Raw genomic sequence first — 16689 nt, forward strand, 5'->3', positions numbered from 1 at the left:
AGGTGCCGTTTACCATGGCTCGTTTCACGAGTCTCTACCCCGCCTCTAAGGGAGAGACCGGTCACCCTTCAGAGGAAGCTCATCTCTGCTGACCCGTGTCATAACAGGAACACAATCACACACTCTGATGAAGCTCCAGTGTGTGTTTGCGTTCAGGGTTTGAAGAATTCCTGTCATTCATGAAATTCTGTCCTGTAAACCAACCGGCGCCTCTTACTCCAGCAACAATGCATGATGGGATACAATGCGTGGATAGTGACCCTTGGTTGTACATTACTCACAGTGAGGCATTGTGGGATACTTTGAGTGTACTATATAAACCACAGTAACACTCGCAGACTCAGGTCGTTCATCTGGTTTCGGTTAAACATTCTTTAATCCGCCACACCTGCTCGCTCATCCGCCTAGACCTGCCTCTGTGTGTGTGTGTGTGTGTGTGTGTGTGTGTGTGTGTGTGTGTGTGTGAAGTCATTTTGTTCCCTGCAGAAAGAAAAACACACACACCCTCACGATGTTTTAGTCTGCGGGGGTGATGAGGCGTGTGCGCCGCCGCGTACGAGCCGCTGACAGTCGTGTAGTAACAGCGAGCGCTCGTGTCGACGCCCGCAGTGTCTTCCTCCGTGTCCGCAACAGTTGCCAAGGCAAAGTTTTGCCACTGTTACCATGGCAACTATCGCTACAACACCCTCAAGGTGAAACTGCGTTTGTCTCTCAAGGCTGTCCATGAAAGTGGATAAAATATTGACTCACACGCGTTCGCAAACAATGAGAGAGACGTTTAATGTTCGCTGTGTTTGTGCAAACTGCAGGCTTTGATTGCGTTTAATTAATTTGATCCAAGCAGGAAAAACCCAGAATAACAGCTTTCATTGGCCCAGATAAGAGCAGCAGATTATTTCTTTATTCCTTTATCTTTAGTGAATGAGGAAGAACGTGTTGGCTTTTCTTCGACCTCGACTGTTCCAAATGCAAACTCTAATATTTGATCTTAAAGTGCAGTAAAAATGCAACTTTATCTGTAATCACTGGTCTTCATGTCGCATTCATGTCTGAATGTTTTCATGCGTTTTATCATTTAAATTAAAAGCAAAGTTTAAATTCAATCATAACACTGTTTAATCATCATGTATCCCTCTTTTGTTCTCCCTCAGTGTCTGCGGACGTTGACGGGTCACACCGGTGGGGTGTGGTGCAGTCAGATGGCGGCTACCACGGTGATCAGCGGCTCCACAGACCGGACGCTGCGCGTGTGGGACGCTGAAAGCGGCGAGTGCGTGCACACGCTTTACGGACACACGTCCACCGTGCGCTGCATGCATCTCAACGGCAACCGGTAACAGACTCACACACACACACACACACACACACACACACAAATTAATGTTACACATGAACTCATAGAACTGCGTCAGCGCAGCTTTAACAGAGACACAAACACACACCTATGGTTCACCTTGACCTGATTGGCTGTCACTGCAGCGATGTAATGCCTCTCTCTCTCTCTCTTTTTCTCAGGGTGGTGTCGGGCTCTCGGGACACCACGCTGCGCGTGTGGGACGTGTCGACTGGCCGCTGTGAGCACGTCCTGACTGGCCACTTGGCGGCGGTGCGCTGCGTTCAGTACGACGGGCGCCGCGTGGTGTCGGGCGGCTACGACTACATGGTGAAGGTGTGGGACCCCGAGACAGAGGTGTGCCTGCACACGCTGCAGGGACACACCAACAGAGTGTACTCGCTGCAGGTAAACACAGAGCAGGAGTCTTTAAACTGAGCTCTACATGAGGCGGTTTAGCATCTTTGAGCTCCTTGTTTTGGTTTTGACTCCACCTCTCCCACCCCTCTCTGCAGTTTGACGGCGTGTTCGTGGTGAGCGGCTCGTTGGACACTTCAATCAAAGTGTGGGACCCAGAGACAGGTAGACCTCACGGACTCTGTTTTCTCACTGTGAACCTGGAGTTATTTAATGAGTTTATTTCTGTATTCAGACACTAGGGGGCAGTAACTCTGGATGACAGGCTGAGTTTATCATTATTACTATAGATTTATTTTTGCTTTACATATAACGCACAGGAACATAACTGAAACACGACCGCCTCTTTCTCTGTGATAAATGAAGAAAAAAAACAAATATGGTTGATTTTTAATGGTTTGTGGCAAATAATGCAGAAAGCTGCTGCAATCGCCTCTTTTCACTTTTATCTAATTTAAACAGAATAAATACAGTGATGCTCAGTGCGCCCCCTGTTGGTGGTAACCTGCTGTAATCATATAAAAATGAAACGCATGGGTGCCAGTCTAAGCTAAACGAGTGTCTCTTGTTCAGGTGGGTGTGTCCACACGCTGACGGGCCACCAATCGCTGACCAGCGGCATGGAGCTTCGAGACAACATCCTGGTTTCCGGGAATGCCGACTCCACGGTGCGAGTGTGGGACATCCGGACAGGACAGTGTCTCCACACGCTGCAAGGTGAGAAGCTGGTAACGTCCCTTAGAGGGAATCTGTCCGATTAAACAATGAGAGCAGCTTGAAGGTGAGGGTCGCCGTGGAACTTCTGCGCCAGATCGCTGACTCGGCAATAAAACAGGCTGACTCAAAAGTCCGCAACCCGCTGGGAGGAAGTGAGGAAACAGGGGGCATTGTAAAGGCTCTGAGATGACGTGAATAATCATGTTAAGGTCTGAGGCAGAAAGTGAACCTGAGCTGTGGTCAGACTCGTGAGAAATAAAACAAACCACAGGGTGTTTGTTGCTACGAGTTCTGAGGATACTGTCATGCAAAGTCTGTGACGGCCTGTTTAGTCTTTTATGGTTGTGGATTTCACAGCGTTTGCTGTTCATCTGTTCAGCTCACATGTGCGGGCAATTCGAGCCACATGGATTTAGCCAGAAAGTACAGCTAAAGGGAATGTGAGTGGTTTCAAGGGTTTTTGGTGACTGGATGAAAAATTGGACTCGCTGCCAGTGGTATTGAACTTTATTTTCTGGGACTGTAAATGTCCATGTAATTTCTCTCTTTTTTTCTTTTTGGAAATCTGTCCAGCAGTGAATATTTTAAGCAGCAAATATTTTAGAGCCAAAGAAGGAGGAAATGATTCAATATGAGAATTTACAACTCAGTGAAATCAGGTGTTATATGAAGATGCACATGCTGACGCTCATATAAGAAAGGATGCATAAAGTGATACCGCTGAGAAGAAAGGCTGCTCATGTAAAGACAACTGGTTGAGGTCAAGGGTCACGGTGTAATGATGCGTACTTTTCAGGTCCCAACAAGCACCAGTCGGCGGTGACGTGCCTGCAGTTCTGTCGTGGCTTGGTCCTGTCCAGCTCTGACGATGGGACGGTCAAACTGTGGGACCTGCGGACCGGAGCTTGGCTGCGGGACGTGGTGGCGCTGCAGAGCCGAGGATCAGGTGAGGAGTTCGCGCCACCTTAGGTCGCTAGGGAAAAATGTATTTTTCTGGCTGTTACTGAGTCAATTCATTTGCAAAGAGGTATGTGGTGCTTGCTTTTCTGTTTGTTTGTTTTTTGCTAGAAGGCTGCTGTGATTGCCATTCACTGAATTGTAGTGAAAGTTTGAAAATGCACAAACTGCAAACACAGGGGTTTCTTTCACTTTGAAGGCAGTCAGTCACTTTTTCCATCCTGCACAGCTGGAAACGTGCATGACAGCACAACGTTTAATTTGTAAGCAAGCAGCCTGTATCCCATTCGCACTGCACTTTTCACAATTTCACTCGTGATTGGTGAGTGGTTTGCCTTCCATGCAGATTACAGGTTACCGTGGCGGTCTGCTAGCAACTAAATCAGTCACAGTGTGGTGTTCGGTGTAGCTCATGTACCTCTTTGGAACCAGTTTCACCCAATCTTGTCAGAAAGTACACGTTTCTATAGCAACCGGTGTTTCCCAGTCCAAAAAATATACAAATTAAAAATGAATAAATTCTCAACTTCATCATCATATAAAATGATACAAAGAAGATATTTTTAGTAACTGACTCAATTATATATTATGTGGTTTTTTGTAGTGTCAACATTTTAATGTGGAACTAACAAACAGATTAAATACATTCACATTTCAGTAGAAAAGACGCTAAATGAACTGTAATGGTGCAGGTAGATGCAGTATTCACTCTGTTATTAAATATTAAGAATAAATATATAAGTACCTGAACTTTATTTATGTCCTCACCTGTTATCACATGTCTGTGGCTAAACCAATCACGTCTTTGATCCAGGTGGAGTCGTGTGGCGAATCAGAGCGTCCGACACTCGCCTGGTGTGCGCCGCCGGCAGCAGAAACGGCACTGAGGAGACCAAACTTCTCGTGCTGGACTTTGACCTGGACGAAAAGAAGAAAGAGACGGACTGAGGAGGAAGTGACATCATCAAACGCGGTTAAAGCCCAGATTTTTTTTTTTTTTTAAAGGATTTGGGGGTCGGCTATTTTATTTCATTTTTTTTAAAGAAAAGTAACAGAAACTCATCACACTTTGACTTTTTTGACCAAAGTCCTGACTGGATCCGACTCTTCTCGTCAGTCAAACTGATAGATGTGAATGTTATACAGCTCGTCTCTGATTGGCTGGCAGAGGCGGGTGGATGAACCCAGTGTGGATAATTCAAACAGTGTGACTGATAAATCCACAAGGACAAAAAACATGGATGTAAATGGACAAACAAGTGCATTTATTTCAATCAAAATGGCCCAGAGAGGACGGCTTGTAAGAGAAGTGTTGGATTTCTTGAATGTATCCAATGAGAGGAAGAACGAGGGCAAACAATTTGTTTTTGTTTGTTTGTTTGTTTGTTTGTTTTGCTGCTGAACCAACAAGGAGGTCAAAGATGCTGTTTAACCAATGCAAATGTACCAAATCTTGGCAGCTGGAGAGACACGGGCAACTTTTAGAGGCAACAGCGATGAGCGATGTCACAGCATATAAACCAAACCTCACATTTAGTCAGTATTTTTTTTTAAACCATCACATTGTTTCACATTTATTCTCAGCAGCTGAGCCAAATTCTTCATCTCTGTTGCCTCTAAACAGCGTGTTTTGATCCTGCGGCAGAGTTACATGCTTGGTGCTTGGGATTCGTTGGAAACGGTGAAATTCGGGAATTAAAGCTTCTTTTCCCATCATTAAAAAGAGGGAAGACTAAACCCTCGAAACATGTTGGCCACAGGCAGAGCCTCACATCTGCAATGGTTGTAACACTGGAAACTTTGTCAAGCTTTACAGAAACATTATTTTTAAAGAGAGAAAGGCGATTACTCTGGTTTACTGCACGCTAAATCACTCGCAGACGCACATGTCCAAATGATTTATGCCGCAGTTTTACTTGTAGTGCAACAACTTTCTGCCAAAAGCCTAAACATTTTCAAAGGGGTGGCACCGGCTGCTGCTCAGCTCTGGCATTAGCCTGTTTCTGTTGAGACACTGAAGTATTAAAGTGGGGAAAGCACAGGAGTTAACAGTTCAAAAGGTGGCTGACTTCCATTTAGCGCCTTCAGTTTCAGGGTTGTGGTTATTTACTCGCCGTCAGGGCTGGAGGGGGTGGGGGCTGCACACACGAGCTTTTGTAAGTACGGAGTTATTGTTGCTGTTAAACTCATTCTGTGTGTGAGAGAGGCCTTTTTTCTGCTCAGTATTAATGAGAGAGTCTTGAATGTTTTAAAAGCTTAGGCTTCGGTCACGCAGGCTTAGAGAGCAGTTGTTGATACTATGGAAACCTCTGGTTGCTAGGGGAAATTGCATATTCCCCTGACTGGTTGCTAAGTGATTGCTGACTGCTGCTAGGTACTATTTTATTATATGTATCATTTTTCTTCCTTCTGCACACCTGTCATTCATTCAGCTGTGCAGAGGTTATGAACCACTTACCTGTTGTGAAATTGATCACGAAGGCTGAGCTGCACCACCTTGTGACTGTGTTGCTAGCAAATTGTTGTGGTCACCCGTAGTTCGCTTGGAAGTTGCCAACTTGTCTGCAAACACTAGCCAACTGCTCCCCAACACAAAACAGAAAATTTGCTTCTTACTACGTACATTTCAAAAGGTTCAACTTTTATTTTGAAGGTGAACTATCTCTGTTTCCAGTTTGTGTTGTGCTTCTCAGTTTAACAGCTGCATAGTTGGTGATGTTTGCAGACAAGGCGACGCCTTCCTTGCAAACTACAGGCAGTTGCTAGAAACTACTCTCCAACGAGTCTGGGAATACACATTTTTCCATAGCGACCAGTAGTTGCCACGGAATCGCACACCACTCTCTAAGACCTGAATGACTGGGGCCTCTCCTGCCTTTACACATAGCTGCTAACATTAGCATTAACACAGTTTTTAAAATAAAGAAGAGAAAAGTGAAAACGACCCTTGAACACTTCACATGACCTCGGTGAACATTTTCTGCCTCCATGGATAAAATATTTTTATACCTAAGTAATTATGTGCTTTTACTTTAAGTCATATTACAGACATAAAATAAAACCTGTTTTGTTTCTCATTAGAGAACAAAGCAGGTTTTAAAGAGCCACATTTATGCTCTGAGTCTGCTCTCCACATTATGTTTTCCAGCCACCTTTTGATGTCTTTCTATGATTTATCAGATAATCAGCATTAAGTCTGATCAGTGGTTTGTGTACATTTTTTAGGACATTTTTCCACCCTGTATTTTGTATCATTTTTCCCTCTCACCTTCTTGTGCAGGACTAAGCTGATTGATGAGGAGATGTTTAGCAGCCTAGTGTTAGCTACAGTTTTTGTTGTTAAACTTTCCTCAGACTGTGTGTTTATGTAAAGTGCACAAAAACTCTTTGACGTGCATCGACTTTATTGTTATTAGTTTGTACTTTCGTCACGACTTCACATTAGAAACTTGCATTGCACTACATTATATGTTCCATTACTTTTTTAATTTGTGTTTTTCCCAACCCACTGCCGCAGCACATGGGGTCACTCCGCATGTTTTTCTAAGCTTGTGAAATATTTAGAAAAATAAGATAAATAATTAAAAACAATTCCTCTTTACTGATATTAATCCGATAAGCTGCTGTTGCCAGGCAACAACCCACGAGCGTGTTGCTCTATTGTTCATTTCCCCTGACAACAGGTGATACGTTTCAGGCAGGAGAGTTGACCTTTTTGCAGGTGTGAGGCTCTCTGACGATGTAATCATGTAAAATAATGTAAATACAAGAGGATGTACATATTCAGCTTTTTATAAGAGTACAGCAGAGAAAATATTGTCGTGGATGGAGGGATGACTCTGAATCAATAAAGATGAGTTTTATAAAGTGCTGACTGCTTGTCTTTTGTGTTTTAAACATTGCTTTTGAAATGTGATGGGAGTTTTCTGCTGCTTTTCTTACAGCTCCTCTGACTTTTATTATGAAAAACTCAAACCAAAGTGACCCAGAAGAATTTGTAACTCAGTTTTATGGTAGTTGGATTTCACTCTTGATGCACACCTGTGTTGTATTAACACTGCAGGTTATGTGTCTGCAATTTACAGATGTCCTCTAAACGTTTCACCTGCAGCTGATCATAAAGAGGAGAGCACCAAATGTCCAAACATGAGTGAGCTGAAGGTGTCTGCCACTGAAACCAAATAATTTAAAAAACAAAAAACAAAAACCACTTTAAATGAGGCTGTGGTCAGAGTTTTAGTTAAGCACTTAGTAATACTTCCTAAATACACGGGGAAACCCACTGATGTTGATGAATGTCCTCACAAAGACGGCCAAATGCCGTGTACACAGAGCTGCTTTGAGGTAAACTCTGGTTTACCAAAGTAAAAGAATGGCTCATACGACCTCAATGAAGTCGTCACTTGAAATTTACAGGTGAGCTGAATGCTGACAAGCACACATCGTTCTCTTCCTTCCTTCCTTGGTCATTTTAATGTTTGTTTACTGCAAACGCTCATATTCAACAAGAGGAAAAGAAACTGGCTAGAAGGGGGACAAGGAGAGGAGGGAGAGAAGGAAAGGAGGAAGGAAAAGATGGGGGAGGAGGGATGGAGGAAGGTAGGAAGGGAAAAGATGGGAGAGGAGGAAGAAAGGAAGGAAAAGATGAAAGAAGAGAGTAAAAGGAAAAATATGAGAAAGGAAGGAGAAGAGACTGACAGATGGAAGTGAACGTAAAGCCACGTTGAACTTGGAAATGTAGCGAGCTCTAACGTCAGCTTGAGGTTTTTCGGACCAACTTCACTGGTACGAGACTGAATCTGATCTCCGTGGAGGAATGTAGAAACTGCGCTTCATTAAAGCAGCGGAAACCCAGACTTTAATGAGTCGAGTTTATTTTAGCAGCGTCTTGGAGTAGACTCTACTACACTCAGAATCCGTTTAAAGGAAGCTTATTTATTCTCAACCAGGATGAGACGAACTCTGACTTTGAATCTCTGTCTTCCCACACATCTCCTGTCTGAGCCTCGCACCGAGCTTTCTGCTTCAGTATGTGGGAGTTTGTAGGAGAGCAGATAATATTATGCAACCAGAACTGGCTGCAACACCCCGTACGAGGAAAACTGAAGCATGTAGGTGTTTTTTTCCTTTTCTCTGAGCTTCATTGATAAAATAATGAATTAAATCTAAGCTGTGCAGCAGGTCCGTGCTGCTGCTCATCAGTGCTCTGCACATGTGGATGGTTTTCTTCCTGCCTAATGCTCCGACATGAAAGAGTCAGATTTTATAGGCTTTCTATTTTTACAACCTGCTGGAAATGAAAGGTGCAGCGTGAAAGTGTGTGTAGAGTTTGATGTGTGTTTGTAGTAGCCTGATAACGTACCGCCAGCCGACACAACAACAGGCAGACGACTGCAAAATCCCAAACAAAGAGAGCAAAACCAGCTGAAGAGTGAAAAAAATGAACCAGAAAGACCAAAGATGGGAAAGAAGAAAAGATGAAGGGAGGAAAGTGGCAGAGGGGAAGAGGAAACAGAAGAGGCAGAAATGGAAGGAAGGAAAACATTGATTAGGATACAAAAGAAAGATGAAGGAAAGAAAAACAATTCAAAGAGGAGAAACAAATGAAATATAGGGAAGGACAAGTGAGGAAGGAAATAAAGCAAAGAGAAAAACACATGAAGACAAGCTAAGTAAATGAAGGTGGAAGCAGGAATGATGGAAACACCGAAGACAAAGGAAAGTGGAATAAGATGAAGAAACAAAAGTACATTAATGTGAAGGATAAAAAGAAACAAAAGAGGAAAGAAGAAAAATAAAGTAAATAAGGACAAAGAGGTTATAAAACAGAATAGGATGCAAAGTAAGGAAAAGGTAAATAAAAGAAAGCAAATGAAAAGCCGTGGAGGCTTCAGCTGAGACTGAAGAAGTCATCTATCCATCTTCTGCTTATCCACTCTGGAGTCAGAACACCAGCCCAACATAGTGCTATAATTTGTATCCAGATAATTAAAGTAACTAATTAATCGCCTTAAGACTGAATTCTGTGATATTTACATGACAAATTAAAGTTGGAGATCTACTAAAAGACAGAGTTAAACTCAGGCTCCATCCTATGATTTAATGATTTATATTACAGGGGCCTGTTTTTCTGTCCCCAAAGGGTGACAACATAGAAACGTCCCCACTAAAATAGTAATACGGCTAAATGCACACACATGTACCCCTAGGAAAAAGTGTGTGTGTGTGTACCATGTTTACATACCTGTGTGGGGACCAAGAATTGGAAGTTTACCATACTTGTGGGGACCAACAGCCCTTATGGGCACAGAAAATAGGTTAGACCAGTGTTTCCCAACCTTTTGGAGCCACGGCACATATTTCACATTAGAAAAATCAAACAGCACATCACCAAACAAAAATGTCTCAAAAAGCATTTTGATCATTTATCTTAGTAAAATAGGCTCAGTTTGTCCCCAGTATACCTTTTTTGCTTTCTTCTGACCATCACTCATGACGGCCTTCATGTGGGCTGGAATTTTCTCCAGGACCCAGACTGACTGCTTTTTCTCTTCAAATATTTATCTATTGCTATTACGTGCTGTGTTCTGACAGCATGACTATTATGTAATATCTTCTTCTGTTTGACAACCAACTTAATTAGAACAGGTGGTTGTACCGCCCTCTAGTGGAAGAGAATGTAATTGTTCTGCCTGTTACTCACTGCGGTCACTTGGAGTACTAATCAGGTGAAACCAGATAATCTTCTACGGCACACCTGTGTGCCACGGCACCGTTTTTGGGAAGCACTGGGTTAGTGTTAGGATAAACATCTAGGGAAGGATATGAAAACACGACTGTGTGTGTGTGTGTGTGTGTGTGTGTGTGTGTGTGTGTGTGTGTCCCATATTTTATTTTTGTAGCTTGCACTGAGGGCTGATTGATTATGTATGCTCTTCCTGCAGCACTGCGGTGTGTTTGTTGACCTTCTTGTAAGCGACACACACAGGGAAGCACGAACTGTAGCACGTTATAGGTGAATAACACCAGCGCAGTCTCTAATGCAGCTCAGGCAGCTTTGCAACTCAGCGCCATCACTGTTGTGAGGTGTTCCTGTTATTTTGTCCACCCCATCCTCATATAAAAATAGAGAGAGAGAGGATGGCATTTGTGCTTTCAGTGAGATGAAACAATAATAGCTTACAGACATGAACACACACGTGCATCTATGCTTGTGGACCTTCTGTGACATGATGCGTAATCCACACAGCTGTGAAGGTAAGTCATACCTTAAGAAAACAGTGATTTGAGGTTAAGGGGATTCCTCTGAAGTGGTGCAAAAGTGTGAAAAAGGTCAGAAAGAAGTTGTTTAATGTTTGTGTACATGGACATGTCTGGGGATAAATGTATGCTCACCACCTCAATGAACTCAAGCAACAAGGAGCAAAAGTCCTTACTGATGCGAGACCAGTGAAGTCATACAGGAAACAATTACTTCAACTTATTTGTGTGTTTGTTTGCTGTTGTGAAACTGTAAGTAAAGAGTGGAAGGTGGATCTAGCTGAGAATCTGCACGTTTTCTGAGCAATGTCTTGTGATTGACATGTCATTAGCTAAAAACTATGAACTAGTTACCACTCTTTCCTGATGCCTGAGTGTAATATACAAAGAGAACCTAATATTTTGTTCAATATGACAACAAACCATTGAGCGGTGAACACATCAGAAAAATGCTTGCTTGATCTTGTCACATGGTCATTTTACCATACACTCCTTTTTGACTTGACCAGTAGTCTTTTCACAATCACAAGGGTATTTAGCAATGACCCTGGTGAAGGCCACAAGGGGAAATGTGTTGGTCACGCATTAAAACTGGTTCCTAATACTTTAAGTTTCACTGGAGTCTTCATGTCATTAGATCTTTGTCTTCGCCATGAACCTTGAAAGTTGTTCCAGAAAGGTTTGTTGCTATTTTAATGTAAAGAACATGGTTATTTCTGTTGCAGCAGCTGTTATAAATGCAAAACTAAAATGCAAGATTCTTTTGACTAATTAACTTTTTGCAGGAATATCTGTAATTATATGTGCAGACTCTGCTGACTGTTCAAAGCAATGCAGTGGCATTTATCTAGTTCTCATCCTGTTACAGCAACATCGATTACTGCCTATAAAAGCAATAAATAAATAAATAAAAGCAACCAGCATATGTCTGCTAACCTAACCCTGCTCTCCACATATGCTTTGATTAGGTCAGCAGCCTCTGCTGTTCTGACAGTTATTGTTACATGAGACGTTTCTGTCCAGTGTTCATTAAAGCTGGATTTTTAAAAATTATTTATATCGAAGAAGCAGTAAATAAAAAATGGTTAAACACACAGTTTCACTCTCTAACTGCTCCTCTTCCTGGAGTGAAGCACAGCCTGATAACCTCCCTCTTCTTCCTGCTCTTAAACACAGCACCTCCTCTCTGTCCACGTGTTTCCTCGTTCCCTCCCCTTCAGATCTGCACTTTGAAGATGGGTGTAACCAACATGTGGTGACGTGTAAGAGCTGACAGGCTCCATTCACTGCAGAAACATGTTGTTGAGATCAGAGCTCAGACTAGTTTCAGTTATAAGGAAGTGAAACTCACACAGTCACTGACACTGAGAGGAGAAATGGCGCAGAAAGGAGTTCAGCTGGACCGAGAAACCTTCTCTTGTTCAATCTGTTTGGATCTACTGAAGGATCCGGTGACTACAGCCTGTGGACACAGCTACTGCAGGAACTGTATTAAAGGTTTCTGGGATGAAGAGGACAGGAAGGGAATCCACAGCTGCCCTCAGTGCAGGAAGACTTTCACACCGAGGCCTGTCCTGGAGAAAAACACCATGTTAGCAGCTTTAGTGGAGCAGCTGAAGAAGACTGGACTCCAAGCTGCTCCAGCTGATCACTGCTATGCTGGACCTGAAGATGTGGCCTGTGATGTCTGCACTGGGAGGAAGCTGAAAGCCATCAAGTCCTGTTTATCTTGTCCAGCCTCTTACTGTGAGAAACACCTCCAACCTCACTATGATGCAGCTCCATTAAAGAAACACAAGCTGGTGGCCCCCTCCAAGAAGCTCCAGGAGAACATCTGCTCTCGTCATGATGAGGTGATGAAGATTTTCTGTCGTACTGATCAGCAGAGTATCTGTTATCTCTGCTTGATGGATGAACATAAAGGCCATGAAACAGTCCCAGCTGCAGCAGAAAGGACTGAGAAGCAGAAGGAGCTCGAGGTGAGACGACTAAACATCCAGCAGAGAATCCAGGAGCGAGAGAAAGATGTGAAGCTGCTTCAACAGGAGGTGGAGGCCATCAATGGCTCTGCTGATAAAGCAGTGGAGGACAGTGAGAAGATGTTCACTGAGCTGATCCGTCTCATCCAGAAAAGAAGCTCTGATGTGAAGCAGCAGGTCAGATCCCAGCAGGAAACTGAAGTGAGTCGAGTCAAAGAGCTTCAGGAGAAGCTGGAGCAGGAGATCGCTGAGCTGAAGAGGAAAGACGGCGAGCTGGAGCAGCTCTCACACACAGAGGATCACAACCAGTTTCTACACAACTACCCCTCACTGTCAGCACTCAGTGAGTCTACACACTCATCCAGCATCAATATTCGTCCTCTGAGCTACTTTGAGGATGTGACAGCAGCTGTGTCAGAGACCAGAGATAAACTACAGGACATCCTGAGAGAGGAATGGACAAACATCTCACTGACAGTCACTGAAGTGGATGTTTTACTGTCACCAGCAGAGCCAAAGACCAGAGCTGGATTCTTAAAATATTCACATGAAATCACACTGGATCCAAACACAACTCACACACATCTGTTATTATCTGAGGGGAACAGAAAAGTAACATTTATGAAGCAACAACAGTCTTATTCTGATCATCCAGACAGATTCACTGGATGTTATCAGGTCCTGAGTAGAGAGAGTCTGACTGGACGTTGTTACTGGGAGGTGGAGTGGAGAGGGGGAGGAGTTCGTGTAGCAGTCGCATACAAGAATATCAGCAGAGCAGGGACGGGCTATGAATGTGGATTTGGATTCAATAACAAATCTTGGGCATTAGATTGTGACACAAACAGTTATATATTTCGACACAACAATGTCCAAACTGTCCTCTCAGGTCCTCGGTCCTCCAGAGTAGGAGTGTACCTGGATCACAGAGCAGGTATTCTGTCTTTCTACAGCGTCTCTGAAACCATGACTCTCCTCCACAGAGTCCAGACCACATTCACTCAGCCGCTCTATGCTGGACTTTGTCTTGGACTTGGAGCCACTGCAGAGTTGATTAAAGTCAAATAGAGAAGACAGGTTCATGTTGATCCCTGACCATTATATGTACTTGTGTAGTTTCTAAATGAGGCTTTACATTTTAGAAGCTGAGAAGTTCAGTGGTCCATTGATGTGTGAAAATAATATTGCACTGATTCAAACTGTACTTACATTTATATACCTTACATCAATATAAATCTGAATTTGTTCTTATGGCTGATAATCATGTGAGTTTAAATGATACTACTCTTCATATTCAGCATGTTTGAAATCTGTCATCAGTCTGTATGACTGAATCACAGGGGTTAGAAGTTTGTAGGTCACGATGGGGGGTCTCACACTATACGGCCCGATGCTCTGATGCGACCTGAGTGCTCACACTGTGCGTCCATAACATGAAGCCTATAACACAAAATCTGTCTCAGCACAGTGCAGTCCATCACCAGTGTTCGGTCCTCCAGCACCAGCTGGACTGGTTAAAACAGCAGAACACAGGATCCATCAGACAAGCGACTCAGAATGAGTTGGACAATGCTGCGGTCGAGGTACTGCAACTACATGACTTGGATGTGTGTGAAAAAGTACTCTGGAAACCTTCAGAGATACCTGACTCTTGAACGATGGGGGATTATGAAAAGATTGTAGTGACTTAAATGTGCCTGATGGAGTTAGTAAAGGTGCCGCTGTGCCTCGAGCTGATGACAGCACCATAGAAACGGATGTGTTAGTGGAGGAGGTTTGGACACACGTCTGCTTTAATGTGTTTTGCTATTAAAAGATGACAGAATGTTTTATTCATACTAATGTTGTTAATAAATAGGATTTGCTGAATCAAATTGTGTTCTGATATTGTTTTTGTATCATCGTTACATAACATCAATTTCCACATTGTACACATGCAGTTATAGTGATGACAGACACATTAGTAATGATGATGTGAGACACTTACTGACATGTACAGATGGATTTTCTAAGTATGCATGCAGGTGTCTTCAAACCAAGGCAGGAACATCTGTTGCATCTGCTTTTGAGGACGAGTGAGGGACGTGTACCTGCTAATACGTACGGCTCTGATGTCACTAACATCTCCTTGAACTCTAAATCAGTGTTTCCAACCACTGTGCCGCAGCACATACAGGGAGTGCAGAATTATTAGGCAAGTTGTAACAAAATAAAAAGGAGAAAAGAAAAGAAAAGCCTTGTTAAGCCATGACATATGCTCTTCGTCCCAGGAGGGTAAATCATACCAAACCTAATTGGCAGGTTCAAATTTGTAACAAAAGACAAATCATCGGCCAGATTAATCTCAAGCATTCATCCATCAGCCACACACCTTGCGACACACAACATACAACATAACCCTGATGTCTTTTCACATAATAAGTTTCTTCTCATGTAATCAGATGTGTGCCATGTTAAAACTTCTTCACACACCTCAGAAACTCAACAACCTATTAGCTCGCCCAGCTCACTCTTTCAAGACCCCTCATCAGCATTCTGTTTTCCCCCAGCTTTGATGCAATCATCTGTCCTCCCATAATATTAGTCCACTAGTCTATGTATCACTTCTCATCTAAGTGACTTGGATAAGATGACAAACAGAATCACATGCTTAAGATGCTGTCTGGTCTTCATGAGTTTCATTGTATGTGTATGTAGGGTTAGTAGGATTAATACATTTTCCGTTTGTGTTTTTTTTGTGTACCTTTTTCATTTTGTAGTGCTTCAGACTCCTCAAATGTTCCCACTTAAAGCAGTTATTTTCCTTTTTCACAGGTTTGCTAACCCAAATTTTGATTTCCCACACTAAACAACAGCATTCCTCTGTATACTCACCTGCTTCTTCCACTCTGTTCTCCTCTCCCACTCTGCAGTCCAATGGCAGTCAGTTCTCTTCAGCTTTGGCCTGTGTTTTCCACTGTCTCATCTTGGCATTTCACTCCAAAAGTGGCAAATGTCACTCAGACAGTCTCCTCAAAAGTCATCTTCACACAGTGAAGTTGTAGCTTGCTGGAAACACATGTCCATCCAGTCAGGTGATGGGTTTTCTTTCTCTCTGATGCCGTTTGCCCAAAGCGCTGCTGGACCTCTCTGCTCAGGATACTGCTGTCTCTTGACCTGCTGTGAGCTCTTGATATCCATCTCATTGTTCTAGAACTGCACTCCTTGTCTTCAGGCAGAGGTTAGCTTCCGTGGAGCTTGCTTTCTCGGGGTGAGAAACACATAGGAGTTAACCTGTAAACACAATTCAGCCAAGACTCGGCCTGGGTGTTTCTAATGATGTTAACCTATAATTGTCGTCCAACTGCTGCATGTGGAAATTTGATCCTGGTCTGCTTTTCACCTGCAAGTCACACCCTCTGCTAGGCCGGGTTAGCCTCGCAGAGGCAGTGGCGAGGCTAACCCGGCACCCTCGCCTCTGCTAACCCTGTTTTCACAATAGAGAGACGCCTAAAACAACACACATCTCTCTCTCTGGTTTTTGAACTCTCCTTTCTTTAAAACAGAAAGTGAGATTGAAGTTGCCTTAGGCTGAGCTCTTCATTTATCACTTCCTTTTTTTTCATCAACAGCACAACTATTTTCTTTCTTTTCTGTCCACTGGGGTAGAAGCTGACCTGCAGAATCACCTCTTCCCCCGTTGGAGACTATTCTCACCCACACACTTTCACACCTCTCTGTGGTTCACACACACAGTGACTTCAGACACATTACACTGCTTTGCGCACAATTTCACTTCTTTTCTTCCTTCAATGATCTACATATTACGTGCTGCCTGGTGAATACTTTGCAATGTTTTCCATCCCCTTTCAAGGCATACTTACTACTTACTCAGTTTATTCCCCATCATGGCTCAAGAGTTGGGAGTTCGTCTTGTAATCGGAAGGTTGCCGGTTCGAGCCCCGGCTTGGACAGTCTCGGTTGTTGAGTCCTTGGACAAGACACTTCACCCGTTGCCTACTGGTGGTGGTCAGAGGGCCCGGGGGC

At 43.3% G+C, this 16689-nt stretch overlaps 2 protein-coding genes across 3 annotated transcripts in view; both read left to right on the plus strand.

Moving 5' to 3' along the window:
- Positions 1 to 7281, plus strand: part of LOC101468201 (F-box/WD repeat-containing protein 7) — a 47770-nt gene extending 40489 nt beyond the window's left edge. For both annotated transcript variants that reach the window (XM_076882351.1, XM_024799859.2), the window contains 6 exons: positions 1152 to 1333; positions 1516 to 1741; positions 1849 to 1915; positions 2324 to 2467; positions 3264 to 3413; positions 4239 to 7281. In XM_076882351.1, coding sequence (XP_076738466.1) covers positions 1152 to 1333; positions 1516 to 1741; positions 1849 to 1915; positions 2324 to 2467; positions 3264 to 3413; positions 4239 to 4372 — 903 coding nt within the window. In that variant the 3' untranslated portion in view covers positions 4373 to 7281. The remainder of the gene's footprint in view (positions 1 to 1151; positions 1334 to 1515; positions 1742 to 1848; positions 1916 to 2323; positions 2468 to 3263; positions 3414 to 4238) is intronic.
- A 4638-nt stretch (positions 7282 to 11919) lies between these two features.
- LOC112431299 (tripartite motif-containing protein 16-like) lies at positions 11920 to 14529 on the plus strand. The gene has a single exon (XM_076880852.1). It carries the CDS (start codon positions 12061 to 12063, stop codon positions 13729 to 13731), a length of 1671 nt encoding a protein of 556 aa, XP_076736967.1. The 5' UTR covers positions 11920 to 12060; the 3' UTR covers positions 13732 to 14529.
- The last annotated feature ends 2160 nt before the right edge of the window (positions 14530 to 16689 follow it).

Source organism: Maylandia zebra, linkage group LG3 (assembly GCF_041146795.1).
Source record: "Maylandia zebra isolate NMK-2024a linkage group LG3, Mzebra_GT3a, whole genome shotgun sequence".
NCBI lineage: Eukaryota > Metazoa > Chordata > Actinopteri > Cichliformes > Cichlidae > Maylandia > Maylandia zebra.

What these genes read in the sequence shown, in the direction of transcription:
- LOC112431299 (XM_076880852.1), top strand. Translation starts at nt 12,061, where the DNA reads ATGGCGCAGAAAGGAGTTCAGCTGGACCGAGAAACCTTCTCTTGTTCA.